Raw genomic sequence first — 19037 nt, forward strand, 5'->3', positions numbered from 1 at the left:
AATATTGATTTATTCTGTGGGGACAATCCTCCGCGGCTGCTCTACTCCCACTCCAATTCAGGTGTCTGTGTGAGCCCACACAGTACACAACCTGCATTTCACAGCCTTTTAAAATAGATTTTTTTTTTAGATAAACAGATGCTAAACATTATGTATTTTTTTTCACTGGTTTAGCAGGGGTATTTGCTTTGTTTCTGTCTGATTTATAGAAAATTTAATAGATATATAACCATGACAAAGGCAGCATGTCTCATGTGTTAAGAATGTATTTGTATATCTTTGTAAAGCCTGAAATAGAAGCAATGAACAGTGGCAGATAATGTAATATAGACAAAATTCTCTGTATGTTCTGCTCTCTGACCTGGTAAATCAAACTATTATCATGGAGACTTCACAAATATTCACAGTTCCATAAACCCCTCCTGGAACTGATGGACATATTGTTATTTAGCTCTTCCATTCTTGCTTTCTGATTCCTGAGAAAAGCCTTGCCAAAAATATCTAGCATCCTCTCCTCAGCACTCAGTCCCACTGGATACTGACAGCTGCCTGAAATACAAAGGTAGCAATGTGAGTAATGAACCAACTGAAATCTCATCATATAGAGCGACTTTGAGTTACCCCGTGAAGCCCCCGTGACCCTAACCCCAGCCTCTGAGCCTCACCAAATGAGCTTTTCATTTGCTATTCAGAAATCAGAATGAGACATGTTGCAGGCACAGAGGTGCTCTGAAAAATTGCACTGCATGCAAACGTGGCTTTGCAATCTTTAAGCCCAACAAACTAGCAATTCTCTTCCAAGCTTATTTGCATACAGTATTCACATATTCTGCCTATGTGCACAGCATGAAAGTACAAATTTCACAGCAGCCTTGTTTGATGCCTATGAAATTGTTTGGAACTCAGTTTAGACTGAGGTTCTATACACACATTCATGCATATCTTGTCTGGATTTGAGGAAGGCAAAACATGTTATTATTTAATGACCATTACTTTGATTCGGCTAATGTATAATGCACTGGTATTAAAGACCAAGATTAGCAGATCTGATTAGAATATGCTGGCGAACATTCATGCTTTGATTGAACAGTGCCACATTTTAAGGTAGTAAGTACCGGAAAATATGCTAAAGCTGATACAATTGGAAATGATTCCATTAATAATCGAGTTACAGAAACAAAAATGAAAGGTTAAATAAGGATAAGAAGTGCTAAGGTAGTTTGTTTAGATGAGGGAGGCATCACAGAATTATTCTGCTGAACATCAACAGGTGTAATTTATAATAATAAGTTAATTTTGCTCTTTTTTATAATAAAGAATCCCTCAATAAGCACAACACATTTTAATAGATCTCTGAACTTGTTAGCAAGCGTAATATTTGATGAACTTCTATTGGGCGTTTCTGATAAAGGCTGCACTTTGCACTTGTATTCCACTTGTAGTCTACACCAATCACGTTTTAGCTGGCTTTCGCTGCAACACAATTTGCGAGTAAGAAAAGAAATTTTATCCGCATTAATAAAAATAAATGAAAAACTCACATGCAAGATGTTCACCTTCCAGAGATTTTTGGCTGTTGCCCCCAGAGGCCAAATCGTCAGATGATAGCCGATGGACTACCAGACTGGTCACAAAATCTCTGTTTGCCATCTGGTGCTGGTTAGGTAGTGCAAAGTGGGATATTAGAGTTTCTTCACTAAAAGCTACCATCTGCTATTGGGGGAGAACGGCACAGATGACAGCTGTAAGAGTGAACCAAATCTGCAGAGTTGTGAACCAAATAAGCAACGAACTGAAGTGCATCATAAAGCTCAGCGAAGCCTAAGGGAACTGCAGAGTCAGGTGTAATTCTCTGTGGGTTTATGAACACATAGTTAGTCATGAATGTGTGTTATACCTGCTTTAAATCTGGTTTGCCATCACCATTACTATCACTCAAGTGACGCTAAAGCTGCCTCACTACTGCAGAATTGTAAAAACAATCTTCAGAATACTTTGGCATGTACTAATTTTCAAAGTTAGGTGGTAATATGGTATTTTTCCTTCACAACATTCAAGTATTTTACAGACTGATGCCATGACAACAGCTGTGTGGTGGTGAGTCTTTACTCCACCAAGGAGGAAATCAAAGCCTTCAAATCTCACAAGTGACCTGGCACCATTTCTAACAATGAACATTGGAAGGCTGGCTGGCTGCAGCTGATTTTTGAGCAGAGAGATAAACTGCAGGCTTTTTTTTTCTCCTTTTAGAATAGGTCATTTCATCTTTGAATTTTCTTAGATTTTTTTTAAAGCAATGAGGATTGTAATTTTGACTCCAGGAACAATTCTACAATATAATACACGCCATTAAAAAACAGTTTAGTGACACAGACATACTTTCTGCATCTCCATATTGGGAGATTATTCTGTCACAGTAGCTGAAGAGAAAACACCACACCATTAACAAAACAGAGCATCTCGAAAAAGCAAGATGGCCCAATAAAATAACATACCTGTAGCATAGATAGTAAAATGGCTTAATAAGCAGTCCATCCATTTGTTTTCTTAAATAATAGTGCACGAAATGCAATAGAGTCATAAGCTTGACAATAAATCAGAGGTTGAATAGTTTTCTTTTAAAACAGAAACTATAAATCTGAGTACTACATATTCTCTGTCTGACACGTCTTTAGCTGTACTGAGCTGTGCTTCGCCGTAAGCAGTGGATAAGGTTTTTTAGGATTATCCGCGATGGATAACAGCTTGTTAGTGTCCTTCTCCGCCACAACTGCAAATGCATCTGGCTTTGAGTCATCAAAAAGACAGCCTTCTTGATCAGTTTCTTAAGTCTGTTGGTGTCGCCGGCTCTGATGCTGCTTCCCCAGATGACTGCAGGAAACTAAACTCCGCTGGTCACGCAAAATCAAACACTTTACAATTTTTCTACACATGTAGATCTCAGTTTCTTAACAAATTGGTGTGTTAATACCACACTAAGTTAATTTAAGTTGATATCTTTTCTATACTGCCCTTTTTTTACTGGGCCAGACCAGTAAAACCAAACTCCTCTGTTCTTTAGATTAAAAAAAAAAGAATGTTGAAGGTATCAATATCAGATTTTATCATGTCATCATGTTGCCTGGCAACCGCCTAAAGTGACCCATTTGTAGCATTTATGCACATATAACATCTTATAGAGGCAGTATATAATTTCAAGTCACGACACTAACATCTAATTTAGATCCACCAAACTTGAGCTATGCTTGATATATTATCACAGACCAAACAATGGGGTAGCAGCGGCATGTATTAGTACTTTTAACTTTTCAGATATTTTTACAGGGAAACTAGTTTCACCACAAAATAAACAGCAGTGCATTTCATTAAAATTTTTTAAAAAGAAATCATCCAAGGCCAGATACAACCTTTTTTTGTGGGTTGTTTCTGATGTCTGGGTCATATGTTTGACACCACTGCCTCACAGCTTCGGTGTTCTTACACTTCCATCTGTTGTTAAAGTGGATGCCTAGGTACTTGTAGTCCTTCGCCACATTAACATTGCCTCCCAGAATACACAAAGGCTTTGCAGACATCCTTTTCCTTCTGAAGTCAATCACCCTCTCCCTGGTCTTATCCACGTTCAGAGCAGACGATTTTTCCCAGACCACTCCTCAAAATCATCCACTACTAGTGCCCTGTACTCCACCTCCGAACCCTCCCACACTTATGCATCCTACCACTAAAGAGCCATCAGAGAACCTTCTGCAAATAGCATGGCCCTGAGTAACACTAAAAGTCTGAGGTATAAAAGGTGAACGGGGATGGGCACAGCACACTGTGTGCTCTGTAGAGATCTTTATTGCTCACTTTCTCAATCAGACAGAGCTCTTCCTAGTCAGACAACCCACAGCCTGTCAGGTAGTTGACAATCCAGGGGAAGGTGGGCATGTCTACTCTTATATTCTCAAATGAATGAGATTCTCAAAGGTAGTGTTTATTGTAGAGCAGTTGAATGGGATTGCATTAACAAGTTTCTTTATTCCTGCTATTGTATTCACCCCCCTTCATGTGGCAACAAATTGAGTCAGACAGCACAAAGATTCAGATACTACTCATGACTCATGTAACCCTCATCTTCATCTCTTGCTACCTGAAGCACGTAGCTGTCTTATCTCCAAAGCTGTTTACTTATTCAAGAACTGAGTGATGCCTCCAGTCATAGAGAGGAGAAGATTATAAGGAATTAACACTTTTTTTAAAAACACCATTGGGATTGTTCTTTTTTGGATTCAGTCAAGGATGTAACCCAAAGAGAAAGCAACTGCCACCATGTAAATGTATGTAACATGTTTTAAGCCTAACGTCATACCGCTGTACTGTCATACTGTGTCTTGAAGGTTCAAGGACAGAAAAGTCACCTTCAAAAGAAAAAGAAACGTACATATATTTCATTTGAGTCTCTGGCATCAAGAATATGCTAACTGACTGTCTGCTAAGCCCCTTACCATGTAATTTAATTTCACAATGGAGGCATATTTAACAGCATTTAAGTCTCTTAAAAAACTAGATGTGGACATTTCAAATTTCAACTGCTGATGAGATGACTTTTTAAAATATTGATAAGGTGTCTCAGTCATGACATCAAAGAGCCACATATCCATGCAGAGGCTAAAATTTAGTTTGCTACGTAACCAGTAAAACCAGTAAGAATATTGTTTTTGGTTTTACAGGTCAGACTAAGTGTTTCCATTAGCACAGTGTAAATATGTCAAGTAAAATAAAATCTGAATGTGCTTTGTTTCTAAAAACATACTTGGGAGGCACGGTGGTGCAGCCCTAGGCTGTGTTGGCTTACAGTAAGAAGGTTCTGGGTCCAGTCTTTTCCGGGTCTTTCTGTGTACACATGGCACGTTCTCCCTATGCCTTCAAGGTTTTTCATGAGTCCTCGCCTTCTGCTCCATAACTGCGACTCTAAGTTGGAACGCATTTAAAATGTTCAGAAGGAATCAGGGTGTGAATCAGATGATGCAGCTTGTAATGTAAAGTACTTTCAGTGGTCAAGATGCTATGTTTCATTTATGCGGGGAACGTATCACTTGGTACTGCTGTCCCAATTAAATAAAGCACATGACAGAGTTACTATCACAATTCTAAAGTCTATACTTGTAGACTTGTCTTACTGCTACTTGTATATCGACAAAGTAATGCAATTGGGCCATGACTTAGCCATTTGAAAATTATGCTTTCTTCTGCTAAGATGGGCATGGGTGTAAAAATAGAAATTAAGAGCCAGTTTTCCCATATGCTCTCCAAACTCCTCATATAACAAGTATATGCTCCTCCTTGTTATAGGCCATGCGCATTGTTTTCTATGCCTGGTGAAAGCTGTGTCCAGGAGGAGCATTAAACAAACTGTCAATTGAATGCTTGTAGAACGTAAAAGAAGAAAAATCCGCAGGGCAGTATAGAAGAAGGAACTAAAGGTCTTTTGCAATGTCTGCACTTTGCTTTACTTTGATGCTCAATAAGGAAGAAAATCTTAGAGTAGCATACATAAATGTTTAAAATGTGCACCGTTTTTTTGTTATTGTGTGAAGCTATGAAAAAAGACTTGTACTGGAAAAATACTATGAAAAATACTGTTTTTTTTAAAGGTTTTCTCACATCTCTGATGAGTTTTTTACGTTTAGAAGAGGCTCGTGTTTTGTTTTACTCGGGTTAATGCTGAGTTATAATTCAGTTCAGGGGTTATGTGTCCCATTGGATACAATCAAAGTGAATAGTGCTCTGCATATCTAAGCCCAAGTGCTGAAAACAATCTTCTTAAAGTGCTACACTATTTAGAGACAGTATATTCAATCACATCTCAATATTGTCCTCTGAAATGCTGGTAAAGGTCAGAATTAGGTTTGAAATTCAACACAGCACACCTGCCACCATAGCTTTGAGCAAAGCAACAACCTGTGTTCCTTAAATCCTCTTTTCTGCAGCAGTTTTGTCCCACAGCTACACAAACATAAAATTACCATTTGGAGTGGATTTGGAGTGTAAAGTTCTCAGGATGGCCTTCTGCCTGCTGTTTAATGAAATTCACGTAATTCGAGACATATGCAGTTTACCTAAAATTGACTCTGTGGCAGGATATTTCTTATCTAGTAAACAGTCAATCTGAGAGCCTGAACACAGTCGGAAACAAATCAAGCTGCAGTGGCAGATAATCTCTCTGCAAATGATTTTGGGATCAGATTCATTAACACAAGGTATTATTGTTGTTTCAACACGAAACACAAACGTTAGAGAGCAGGATTCAACATGTTTACCACTGCTTGAATTTCAAATAAATGCACGTTAGATAAAAGGCCACTGAAACCTGTGTTTGTTCATTACTCATACGACATAACAATTACAAATGACACGACTTGCACATCTTCTTTTAACTCAAACGGTTTGCTGTTCATAGAGATATAGCTGCACAGTATTTCCTGCACCAAACAACACTGGCTGACAATCTAACGCATGTCAGATTACTGACTTAGAGCTATTTAATGAATATGCGTGTTATCTCAGAGTGGTGATATATAATCTTCTTTGTTTTGGTCTAATTCATCAGGTCAGCCTTTTCCCTCTGAAGTTGTACTTGAAAGAAATTTTGTCTCTACTGTGTCATTAATTTCCAAAATATCATTCTCTCATAGGCTGTTGTTCACATCATTTGAGAATCGCTTAAAAATTACAATTTTAAACCCCCCTGTGGTTGTTTCATAGCATGTTTACACCATTCCTTGTGCTTTAAATGCCACACTGCATTTGCCATCCAATAAAACAGGGAAAAAACAAAAATTTCATTTTATAAAAACAGCTATGTGGAAACTATTAGACTATATAGAGATAGTCTAATAGTTTCCACAGAGCCTGAGTTAGAATATTCCTTTATTCCTCTTTGATTTAGGACATTTTCCTGAGCTCAACTTTTACACATCGTTGGTTGAAGTGAATAACCCTGGCCTACCTCACATCGTTTTAAGTTCTTTGAAATGTATAAAATCATATTTTACGTTGGCTCTGAGAGGGAAAAGCCATTATAGCCTATAGAAAAGGCAACCACACATGAATCAACATTTTTGCTTTTCTTGTTTCAGAGAATGAAGAAAATGCCATCATCACCTAGCAATTCATTCACATGACAGCCTATTTCTGCCAAGAATGAATGAACAGAAAAATGCAATACTGCTCTGTTTGTGGTAAACGGCAAAGTAAAATACTTTCAAAACACATGAAAAAACGTGAATTGCATTTGTCATGCAAGAAAATTCTGTGCAGATACAAAAGAAGTGTCCGCCTTTAATAAGAAGAAAAATAATTTTTTGCTGAAGAGCAACAAGAATGAAGAGAGATTTCTGATTACTAATCTGACCTGATCTTTGCTGTTCTTCACAGACACGTATTTCACATGCAACATTACTTGTCCCTCCAGTTTTTGAGCTACTTATCCAAATTACTCTGATGCAAGCTGCACAAATTAGCATGCCTGTCTTACCTGGAAAAAAAGCATGATCTTCAGGTTTTCAGATGTCACAATATGTCCAAAATTAGTTTCAACCACAGTGTGTGAGATGCCAACCACCGCGCCACATCCAACTGCTTTTTTGTTACTTATACATTAATCCATCTGTGGAATGTATTTAAATATATTGAGATAGTTTAGTTTTGTAAAAGTAGGGATGGATTTAGCTTTCTGGTTTTTACGTGTAGCCAGTGAAAAAGTTCTTTAAACCTGCATTCATGTTTAATGGCCACCAGTGTGACTGACAAGTCATTAACCAATAAGTATGCAGTTTTCACAGTTAAACTCACTCCTTAAAAAAATATCAAGACGGAGATGGTGAAAACTTTCATGGGAATGGGAATTCAGAAACTAATGGGTCGTATCAGAATGAGTACAGTCTATTATACCATACTGAAATAAGCATGTAAACTAAATAAGTAATTGCACACAATGTTGTATTTATGCAGTCTGGCACAGGTTAGATGAAAATTCATGAAATTTTGAAAATTTAATGTGTGCAGTTTTTTATCCGTTATTAAAAGTGTGAGCGGCATGGTGGTGTGGTGGTTAGCAGTGTTACCTTATAGCAGGAAAGTCCTGGGATTGAACATATCTGGGGCTTTTCTGGCGTTTGCATGTTCTACCTGCGCCTGTTAGGGTTCCACAGTCCAAAGACTGTGAGGAAATTTCGAATAATTTAGGTTATTTTCAATTGACTGTAGAGTGGCGACCTGTTCGTGTTGTACCCTGCCTCTCACCAGCAACAGCTCAACAGCTGGGATAAGCTCCAGTTCCTTTGTGGCTCTATGGACGGATGTTAAAAGCTTATCCAATATTGACATGAGGTTTCTTTTATACTTTTTTCACATATACTGTTTATAAATGATGGACATAACTCATGGTTGAAAAGTGAAACCAGTGTAGCTGTGTCTTAAGCCTGCATCCTTTGTAATGGTGAGATAGGGGTGATTCTTGTCAAAGCAAAAGAACAACCAGGTTCTACAGAAGTCTATGGGAAAGAGCTCTCACTGCCACTGTCCACCTTCCTGATGGGTTTATGGACTCACTAGTTTCAAGTCATATGAATATAACAGGAAGTTTTATATTTTTTACATTATGATAAATCATATGCCTATGAGCATACAGAGTGCCTTAGTTTCTCTGTCAGAGCAATTACGTCAGGTTTACAGAAGTAAAAACTGCAAATGTGACACGCTCATCTTCACGCTTCACAAAAGCGCTTTACAAACAAATGGGCAATATCACATCTTATATACACAGTGAGTGCTATTACTGTTCTTATTTTCTGTGTTTCCGTCACATCCATAGATTTGGACTTCTTAAAGCAGCACTCCATCACAAGCAACAGCAGCAGAAACTCAGATTTTTCCAGTTTTTGAAAAAAAATTACTTAATAAAGCCACGTTTTTTTTTTTTAAAAAACCCACAATTTTTATTTGTTATTTAACGGCAGATTCGTCAATACATTAATTATACATTAATGTATACAATTAATACATTGATTAAAAAAAATAATGATCAGGATAAAACTTTTGAACCCATAGATTTACATTTATATGTTCAAATACAAAATTAAGGAGTAAAATTATTACCAGGTGAAGCTTTAAGCATTTCAGGGGCACAGTCCAGCTTCCACAGTCATTATGATTCCACCAATGTGAGCAAACACAAATGTAATTTAGACACCAGAAATATTATTTCAATTCAGCAAAATAAATATACATAGTGGAATTTAATAAATGCTGCCAGTCTTGTACTTTTAAAAAACTTTTAAACAGAACTCTCTGGGTGAATATATTTGCAGTATTAATTTCGGCATTATTTTCTTGTGCAGCTGTCGGCATGAAGTGTGACACAACTGTAACTGTCAATTTTCGGGAGCCTTGTTGAGCTGAACATTTTATTTTTTTTTCATTCTTAGCTTTAACTGAAAGATGAAAAATCATCCTCTTCAATGTTCCCTTTCTGGTTACAAAATGTGACAGTGATGCCAAGGGAAAGTTATCAATCACTGACAAATAATACGTGAACAACCAACAGGCAGGAACGTACGCTCGAAGAGTGAAAGTGAACATCTAGAACACTTCAGAGAGGCTCAAGCTGATGAGGGTGTAGCTTTTCATTTCAGGGCGAAATAATGATGGAAATAGGCTCTCCTAGGGTTGATTTTTAACAATGCAGATGCACACTGCACCAGCAGCACACACTGCAGCAAGGGCTGTAACTACTGTAGAGATGAAGAGGGGAACCGTTATATACTGTAAGAGCACATTGAGCTGGAGAGTAACAATTAAGGAGTTTATTAATTCATCAGTTATCCCAGGCCACCCAGTGGAAACGGCTTATGCTCACAGACTGTGACAGGAATCTGTTTATTATCAGCATGTTAACTAATTAAGGTTCTCAGATGCCCATTAAACTTTATTAAGGTCCATAAACCAGTTGACTTGTGTAAGATCTATTAGGAGAGCACATGTAGGAATTTTGTTTTTTACGCTTTGAATTTTGAACGAGTGCATTTGAACACAAATCCAATTATCTGCAGGCTCAGAAACATATTTGTTTTTGAGTACTATGCGCTCTTACAGTAACAATATCCGCCGTCGCCACGGATTCATTCTTAACACTTTCCATGGTTGTGTTGAGGCACTCAGCATTTGGTTAAGGTCAGGGAGAGATTATGGTCTTTGTTCACGATAGAAAAAGGCAACAGAGACATGAAGCACGATTTACTTTATTCACATTTGACCAAAGCCATAATCTTTCCCTTACTGCAGTATCTAATTTCTTTTTTTTTTCTATTTTTCTATTTTTTTTTGCCCCCTGGGCAGAAAAACGAACACACTGTAAACATAACACTGACCTATGTCGTTATCGTAGTTGATTTTGTGAGCTTTTTGGCACACAGTTGCCTATTAATTAAACAATTAAGCAAATCGAGAGCAGCACTAGTCCCTAGATAAATTTAAGTCTACCATCTTTCTTGCTTTTTGCTCTGCTTTGGTTCTCCACTAACTCTGGGTTAGCAGTGGTGCCTTGACGCATTGGATGAGGCAAAACTGTACTGCTTGATTATGCTACAATCCATGATCGTGATTGTTATCTTGACTATTTAGCATGGTCAACTTAACAAACATCATGCATTTACCTAAAAAAAATAGTCCTTTATTTAAAATTCAAATAAAAGACAAAAAAAAAATAAAGGCATAGAGTTGGTTCGGGATACCAGGATCTCCTACAGGACAGAATAAGGAGTGTTTTTGACCATAAAGCCTTTCTTGTAAAGGCAACCGGCCAGAAGCTTCCATCACAAGATATAAGAAGTTACACACAGGGCACAACAAAAGGCCCAGGCAGCAGAGGATTTCTGCACCTTCTGAGATCTGCGCGGTAATCACAGGAAGAGTGATGGAAAGCTGAAGCAATCAACCGCCACCTCGGCTGCACACTGCTGAAAGCAGATTGGTTGAGAGAGCCTTGGAGACAAAAGCAGCTGAAGGCAACCATTAATGGTCCTTCTGCTGACTCACCTAAAGAAACTTTAGGACTTTTACTTCTTCCAAGTAGATATTGTTGACTAAAAGCTCTCGTTTCTTAATTTAAGCTTGTGCTGAAATAAACAGCACGGAACTTTTGGTTTATACAGAGGGTCAAAAATACCACCAAACAAAACGAGAGCTTCACAGCAAAAAATTAATGCAAAAGAATTGTTTTATTAGATTTGTCTTGCTTTCATTGTGGTTGAAAGCCAAATTCCTACCTGAAATAAGACTGACTGCCCGGCGTAATTGAACACGGAGAAGAAAGTGTCCTATTAAAACAGTTGGCATGAATCATATTTCACTGACATGACTGTTCCAAATGAGAGGTTTGTTTTATTCTGTTTTCGCTTGTTGATCGATTAAGTTTAGGTACCAAAACTCGGTTAGGTACAGAAAAAGATCATGGTTTCACTTTTACACAGGCCCCTGTGACCTGATGCGTCACTACACCAAAGGACACCCTGTACTTATCTCAAAACTTGAGCGTCAACGTGCCAGGAATGAGAACCGACTGAAAGCAGACTCCTCACGTTTTCTTTGTGTGTCCTTTCAATCAGTTTGTTTTTGTCTATTTGTATGTTTTGTGGTCATTTTGCATCTTTTTGTGCTACTGTGGTTTACCTGCATGTCTTTGTGGATCATTTGATCTTTTTCTCTTCATGGTAATTTAAAGCCCTTTGTGGTAATTTTCTGTTTTCGTGTGCCTCGTTTAGCAAAATTCTGAAGGTTAAGCCTACGATGTGATGTGTCTTGTGGCCAAGTTAACAATTTTTAAATCAATTTTAAATTACTTTGTTTCATTAAGGAATTTCCAATAGCATTGTTTTAGGCAATCAGTGACCTACATTACTGCTATCCCTCACGTATCCTGGAACAATTAGCTCCAGAAAAGACATTCCCCATTACTTAGCAATACAAATACTTGGTTGATGACAAGCTACACAGGTAACAGGCATACGGTTTACTCTCAAAAGGCAGATGTCTTTGAATGCAACCGTTGTCATGGGAAAAAACATCAGTATGCTAAACATATTCCGACAAGTGAAAGTCTGGAAAGTACTTTTGAGATGTTTTAGTGTTCCTCTCTGAGGCTGCTTGAGTGACAGGAACATACAGTAGCGATAGGGAACATTTCAAGTCTCTCTTTCATCTGGACGGGGACACAGCACTTCCAGCGAACGTGAACCATTTCCAAAGTCTTATTTTCCTCTCTATGTTGGGATCCATTTCCATCTATCATTTTTCAACATTTTGGCAAGACCCAACTGATGCAGCAGCAATGTTTTGATTATACTGTGACAACACATTATGAAGAAGTCAGTAAGCTTACAATCTTCTTTTCTTTTTTTCTTTTCTTTTCTTTTCTTTTTTTTTTTTTTACAGAGGGAACACAAGAAAGCCAGAAAATGTTGAGTATTGCCATCCACCAACTAGGTTTCCTTTCTCCAGCTTAAGGTAGACTTTGTCCTCTTTTTCAAGATAGAGCAGAACTCCATTAGTGGCTGCCTCGCGAGTTACATCTTTGTCACCCGCAAAGGCAGAGATGACTGGTTTCCCATTCAACATCAAGTTCACCTGGATGATCCAACAGAAGTAACAATTAGCAAGAATACAGCAGGAAAAAAGGAATCTAAGATGTGGGTCAGCATAGTTTATTTCTTATTTGTAATTATGTTACTTGACCTCTTACATGGAGACAGTAATGTTAAACCCACTATACAAACACTTAAGTGCACTTACTGTGTGGAAGAGGGAGGAATATAAAGTCTTTTCTCCTTTTTTTAACCCCTTTTGGAGCAGTGAGTTTTCAAATTGAGTATTTTTTAAAGGCAACAGTGAGACGTACATGAGATTATGTCTGCATGTGTTGTATAAGGTAGCTACGGTGGCTAACAAACAGTGCAAAATTGACTTTAGGAGCACTTCACTTTTTGGATCGCTTCATCCTCTAACGTTTTTAGCACCTCGTCATGTGTCAATCAGCAGTATCATTTTTGTGTTAATGGTAGTTGCTGCAACCATCAAGGAACTGTTGCAAAGTTAAATAAAGTTAACTTTATTCAAAGCCGTTTAGCTTTGTACTGGTCTGCTTTGCACTGACACCAGTTCTTTCACCAATTTTCACTCAGTGCCACTGAATGTCATTGATTGTCTGTGGTCTATCGTCTTTAAATATGAAGATGCTAATTATGGCAGATATATGCTGATTAGTGAGATTAGAGGGCTACCTACATATCACACCTACAGGAGCGGCTCAGCCCTGGAAAACCATGCCATGAAGCTCCCGGCAGATTTTAATTCCATTCTCAGTTACTGAGTCAGTGTGTTGGGGGCTTTTACGGACCATTAGTACTCAGTCATTTAAATGGTTTGCTGTGATTCCTAAATGCTTCCACTTTTTAATAATGCCACTTAAAGCTGATTGTGGAATATCTTGGAGGGAAATTTTTTCACAAACTGACCTTTTTCAACAGTGGCATCCTATCGCAGTATTCAAATTCAGTGAATTCTTTAGAACGACTCATTCTTTGGCAAATGTTTGTAAAGGCAAACTGCATGGCTAGGTGTTTGTTACACTTATGACAATGGCAGTCAAAGCATTATTAAGAGGTGTGGTCCAATACTTTTATCTGTATAGCTTATCTGTGCTTTGTATCAACTAGAGCTGGGCGATAAAACGATAACGATATGTATTGCGAAATAACTTTTTCTCGATAGAAAAATTAAACTATTGCGATAGGCCTCATCTCTCTTGTCCTCTTAAAAAAAAAAAGAACAGCCAATCCAAATTAAGTAGCGCAGAGCTGAACCAATCACAGCCGCAGCGTCACGTCACGTGACTTGTTACGTACAGCACAAGCGCCAAGGCGCACATGTGTATTTGTTTTTGCAGCCGTGCAGCCCGGGTAATGAAGGAAATGAGTTTGCCGACTAGAGAAAAATCAACCGAGAGCGTGAGCGAAGGTTACCGGAGAAAAAACAGATGATGGTTCCAATGCCAGAGAGCTTGTCGAACCTTCCGTTCCACAGAAGTTCCGTAGTGTGAAGGTATTTCGGCTATTTCAAGTCTGACAAAAAACAGAGTAGCGCGCACTGTAAATTGTGCCGAAAGCAAGTCTGGAAATACAATAAAGCGGTGCATGCTCAATCTCTGACTGAAAGCGCTAATTCGTCATTTGGCTTTTGTCAGACTAAAGTAACTGTTAAAACTGTTTGAAAAGCTAAGCTATACAACAAGGAGAGATTGAGAATTTCCTTTTAGTTCTCAGTTTATTTGATATTGAAAAAAGTTAGTCAATTTTGTCTGTTCTTCTGTAAAACGACCTAAGATTTATTTTTAGAATTAATATTTTGTTTCTAAATGGAATTGACAATTTAGTAGTCTGTTTTGTTTGTTCTATTTTGAAACTTAAACGCTTTAGCGGCTGCCTTTTGTGTAGTTTGCAATATTTGCCTTTATTTATCTGAAACTGAAGTCTCATGTTCCTTAAGTACATCTACCCTGTTGAACTTATTATGGGAAATAAATATTTAAATCAAAACAAGCTGCTGATTATTTCACACTTTACTTGTGAGCAACGCCACATTTAAATCTTACAAATATAGTTATTTGGCTTATATCGTGATATATATCATTATCGCCTGAAATGAAAAAAACATATCGTGATATGAAAAAATCTTATATCGCCCAGCTCTAGTATCAACGCAATATTGCACAGCTTTGATATAATGTACAAGTTAGCATCATGAACCTGATTAAAAAATGAATTTGTTAAGTGACAAGATCATTTTAGAAGCTAGCTAACTAGCGTTTGCACCTAAATGTAAACGCTGGCTAGTTATTTTGTGAGGAAGTTTTCAAGCAACAGTTTCAATAAGCAAGGATGCTACAGTCTGCTAGCTAGCTACAATTTAGTTTAGTCTGTTTTGCGCTAGTTGATGATCAGTAGACTTCATTTCCCAGGTAAGACTTGCTACTGTTGCTCACTGTTGTCACTCTATTGGAGTGGAAGACTTATTGAATGAGGCATCAGAGAGCCAGAATTAACATCATATTATTCTGACTTATTGACTTACTGACTATTCTGACGTTACCATTCATCCATACACTGACAACTGGCAAAGCATTTTATATAAGAAAAATTCTCTTTAGTGCTCTATTGAAAAAGTAAAATGTATCAAATACCCCACCCAAAACTCAAAAAGAGACATTTACTCTTCAAAGTAATGAAATAAAGGAGTAAAACATTAAAAATGTTTAAATTAGAAAAACAAAACTTTTAGCAACATTAATCTTTCTTTTGCTTTCACAAGAACGCTGGCTTGCCAGTAATGCAAACTCGGGTGTTATTAACTCTCAAACAACCAAAATTGTAAGGGGAAGAAATGCTGCACTAGTTTCCTGTTTTCTTTTCTAAGCAGCATCTCTGGGGGCAAAGGAACATCAAGCAAATTGGTTACAGATGTGCTCATAGACACATGAATTTCGCCCATCAGAATCCTCCAAAAAAGCAAAATTGTTATTGCACCAAAGAAAATCATGTGTGCTGATGGGGATAAAATCTCTCTCCATCATAATACTTTAATGGAGGAATCACTAGGTGAGATAGTGTGATCCAGATTAACCTAAAATCAGAATTTGACAGCAAATTACTTATTAAGAAGCTTCAAACTGATGCAATACAAAGGCTCCTGATACTAATGATACAAATGCACTGACATGGGGATGTATCACGTGTATCTGAGAAAACTGAGAGCAGCATTGATGCATATCACCAACTACTGTGCGTTACCTTACTAGTTCATTTTTTTTTCACTTTAGCTACTTAATATTCTTTTCAAGGCAGATGAACTTTGGCATTTGTACAATTAAATATTTGCAGAGGTAATTGTATTGTAAGCCATTTAATTTCAACATGGTCATTTTAAATTCAAATGAAATTCTTGTTAATTAGTCACTGAAAATATAACCTTGGCGTCGAGCAGGTTTATTCAAACCTTTAACCTAACACATTTTTTCAAGTCATATCAGTATGAGGTGTTTGTGCTTTTTGTTTAATGTGTGTGGGTGTGGAAATGCAGTGGTGGTGATTCATGGAATAAAACAATTAATCCAATCAGTGAGGTTTTGATAATGAGACAGCATTTTTTTTTAAAATGTGGCTGAATGTTTTCTATTGCAGATTACATGCAAAAATATATTAAATAAATAAGTAAATAGAAATAATTATCTTAGAATATTCTGGGTAAACAATGAAGCTGAATTTTAGGTCCACCTTGCCTTCATTAGTAGTTGTTCGTAGTATTAGTTGGTGCCAATGCTTTTCTATTGAGATTTTGTGTGATGGGATTTGGAGTCAGTGGTAGTGTCCGAATAATAAATTGGAATAATAATGCAATTCATTGTTTTCCTATTTCCAGAAGTAAGATGTTCTTCCCTGCACAAATAATTTCTTTATTGTCCCAGAGAAAGATATTTTGTTCCAATGGGGTCTTACAATTGAGTCAACTGCACAGATGTGTGAAATGAACATAAAATGATACCTGTATGGTTTGGCTCTGGTACACTTTAATCACGTGGAAGTTAAAACTGTAGACTCCTTTCCTCGGGGACAGAAATACTGATTCAAATGTGAAGTAGTTTCCTATATTCACAAGAACCTGTGAAAGGAGGGGGGAAAAACAAAGAATGCGACAAAGCTGTTTATATACTCAGCACTTCAATAAAGGTTTTAATTTCAAATGGGCTTTGGGATTAAATATTTAAATAGGAAGTCAGCCAAGCACACTTCATTGTTGTGGCTACCAGGTCGCTTTCCTGATCGGACACAAACTGAGTGTGACACACTTCAAAAAACATTTAATTCAGGCTTCCTTCTCAAGAGACCTAAACCTGGCAAGTGAATTTCCAACTCCACAAAAAAACAAGTGATGCGTAAACTAGATGATATCCAGAACCCAACAACAGATTTTATAGATTAATTCCACTTTGGAGCAACAAAAAACAAGAGAAATTCTTTTGTTCAGATTTAAAGTGACTGAGAAACTACTTCTAATATGATACATACAGTAGAAATAACATTGGCTACTTCTGTATGTTAAAAACAATTCAAAATGAACACACTGGTATATGAAGGAGATATTTTCATCCTACAGTCATAAACATAGAATATTTAAAATAATATGGAATGTGAACTTGACTGGGTTATCACTGTAGGCATGAAAGGCTCCTGCAGAATCTCATACACTTGAATTCCACCTGTTAAGACCAATGCAGACTCAGCCAGGACCTTTGACATGGGTTGCTTTCATGGCAACAGCATGCATGATCCACACCAATCATATCTCTGGTAGTGCAGTATGACACCAAAAGATCACGTTATATAATGTCATGTAAATGAGAGGGCAGAGGATCAGTTGTGTGATACTGTTACAAACACCTTACACTGCCCACCGATGCATGACTAATCGAGTTCTTGTTGTTTTCGCTGCTGCTTGATTTGTTTGGGTGTATTTATGTAGGTGAATGTGTGTGGATGGCGCGCGTAGTCGAGCGCGCGCGTGCGTGGCGGGGGTAGCTTGAGGCAAAATGATGGGTGCGTGTTCAGGCTCTGCAGGATGCCCGCCCTCAAACATAATCCAGTCACTTTCAAACCTGCTTGCGTGTGATTATGTGCACTTGAACAGTGTCCACATGCCAACCGATGCCAACTGAAGCCAGCTTTAAACTAAACTGAGCTGCAGCTATACTTAAAGCTGCAAACATGTTCTGTCAAAGTCAAAACTGCGCTTAAAGATAAATGTTTGTACTAAAACAATAGACCCAAGTACCTTCGCTCATTTGGAAATTTTATGGAAAAGACAGGGAAGGTTTGGAAAGTGATATTAATATGTATTTAACCACTTTTGGCATTAGTGTTGTTCATTAAAAAAAAATAAAAATTAAAAAACGGTCCTAACCTGATCGAAGTAGATTATTCTTGTTTTGTTGCTCATTTCCGATGGCTCATGGTTGTTGCTCCGGACTGCAGAGAAAGCCACCTTGGAGTTGGCGGCGCGCACCGAGATGCCGAGCGGAGAGGATGAAGCCTTCCAGTCCGTTGCCGGATTAGAGTCGCAGACCACGAGACATTTGCCCTCCAGGACGATCGGTTCCGTGTCATTCTGAGCTCTCACAACCTCAGAGATCACAGTCCAGCTGAGCATCAGTAGGAGTGAAGTAACCATGGCTCTTCTCTGTCTGTGACAACTGTGGCAGCGCAGATTCAGAGACCGTCTCCTGCACCACACAAGTTTCCGTGTCCCTCCACTGCTCTCCCCCGCTGCAGACGCGTCTGACGCTGTAAAATTCTCTTACTGGATCCAGAGATATGCCATATCCAAGTGAAACACAAACAAAAAAGCAGAATCCCTTTAAAGTCTAAATCTTCTTTTGAAGAAAAAAACAAAAACAAAAAAACTGAAAAACACGAAAAATCACCGATTGTTTTCTATGCGTCTCATTTTCAGGTAGACTTTAATAAAAGCTCGTGGATCAGACAAAAGTAGACCGTAGGAGATGTTCTATGGAAGGTGGATCCAGTGCGAGAGGGGATCAGTCGATAAATCGTCCATAGCCTTCACTCCCACTCCAAATAACGCGTCTGACAACAGCTGTTCCCGCAGTGATATGCTGCTTGTGTGCGCGCCCAGCCATCCACTTTACGCACGCACGTGTGCTAGAAGTTATAATTAACGGTCGCTGCGTAAATTCCCTATAGCTTTCATTCCTCTAATTCCTCATAAAATAACCACAAAGCAAAGTATACATTCAAGAAATGACCGTGTTAATGATGAAAACTGAACAGACACTGAACATACATTGATAGTTCCGCCGGTCCTTTCCTCTGATCCAGAAACAAACTCCTTAAATAATTATCCCCAAACATATTTCTGATGATTTCACA

General features: G+C 38.0%; 1 protein-coding gene and 1 long non-coding RNA gene across 3 annotated transcripts; both read right to left on the minus strand.

Annotated features, from left to right (window-relative positions):
• Window positions 1-355: 355 nt before the first annotated feature.
• On the minus strand, window positions 356-7645 carry LOC120435112. Its single transcript, XR_005609524.1, has 4 exons — window positions 7520-7645; window positions 4838-4953; window positions 1542-1656; window positions 356-549 (listed from the first exon to the last, which is right to left on the minus strand). It is a non-coding gene; the product is annotated as an uncharacterized LOC120435112 (long non-coding RNA).
• A 3552-nt stretch (window positions 7646-11197) lies between these two features.
• Window positions 11198-18707, minus strand: cbln4 (cerebellin 4 precursor). Of its 2 annotated transcripts, XM_031742024.2 has the most exons (4): window positions 18572-18707; window positions 18052-18447; window positions 16636-16752; window positions 11198-12666 (listed from the first exon to the last, which is right to left on the minus strand). In XM_031742024.2, exons 2-4 carry the CDS (start codon window positions 18316-18318, stop codon window positions 12469-12471), a joined length of 582 nt encoding a protein of 193 aa, XP_031597884.1. In that variant the 5' UTR covers window positions 18319-18447; window positions 18572-18707; the 3' UTR covers window positions 11198-12468. The 2 variants fall into 2 exon arrangements, with proteins under 2 accessions (XP_031597884.1, XP_039460765.1); XM_039604831.1 differs by having other exon boundaries at window positions 18052-18707.
• Window positions 18708-19037: the final 330 nt, after the last annotated feature.

The sequence above is a fragment of the Oreochromis aureus genome, linkage group 20 (assembly GCF_013358895.1).
Source record: "Oreochromis aureus strain Israel breed Guangdong linkage group 20, ZZ_aureus, whole genome shotgun sequence".
NCBI classification, from domain to species: Eukaryota; Metazoa; Chordata; class Actinopteri; order Cichliformes; family Cichlidae; genus Oreochromis; species Oreochromis aureus.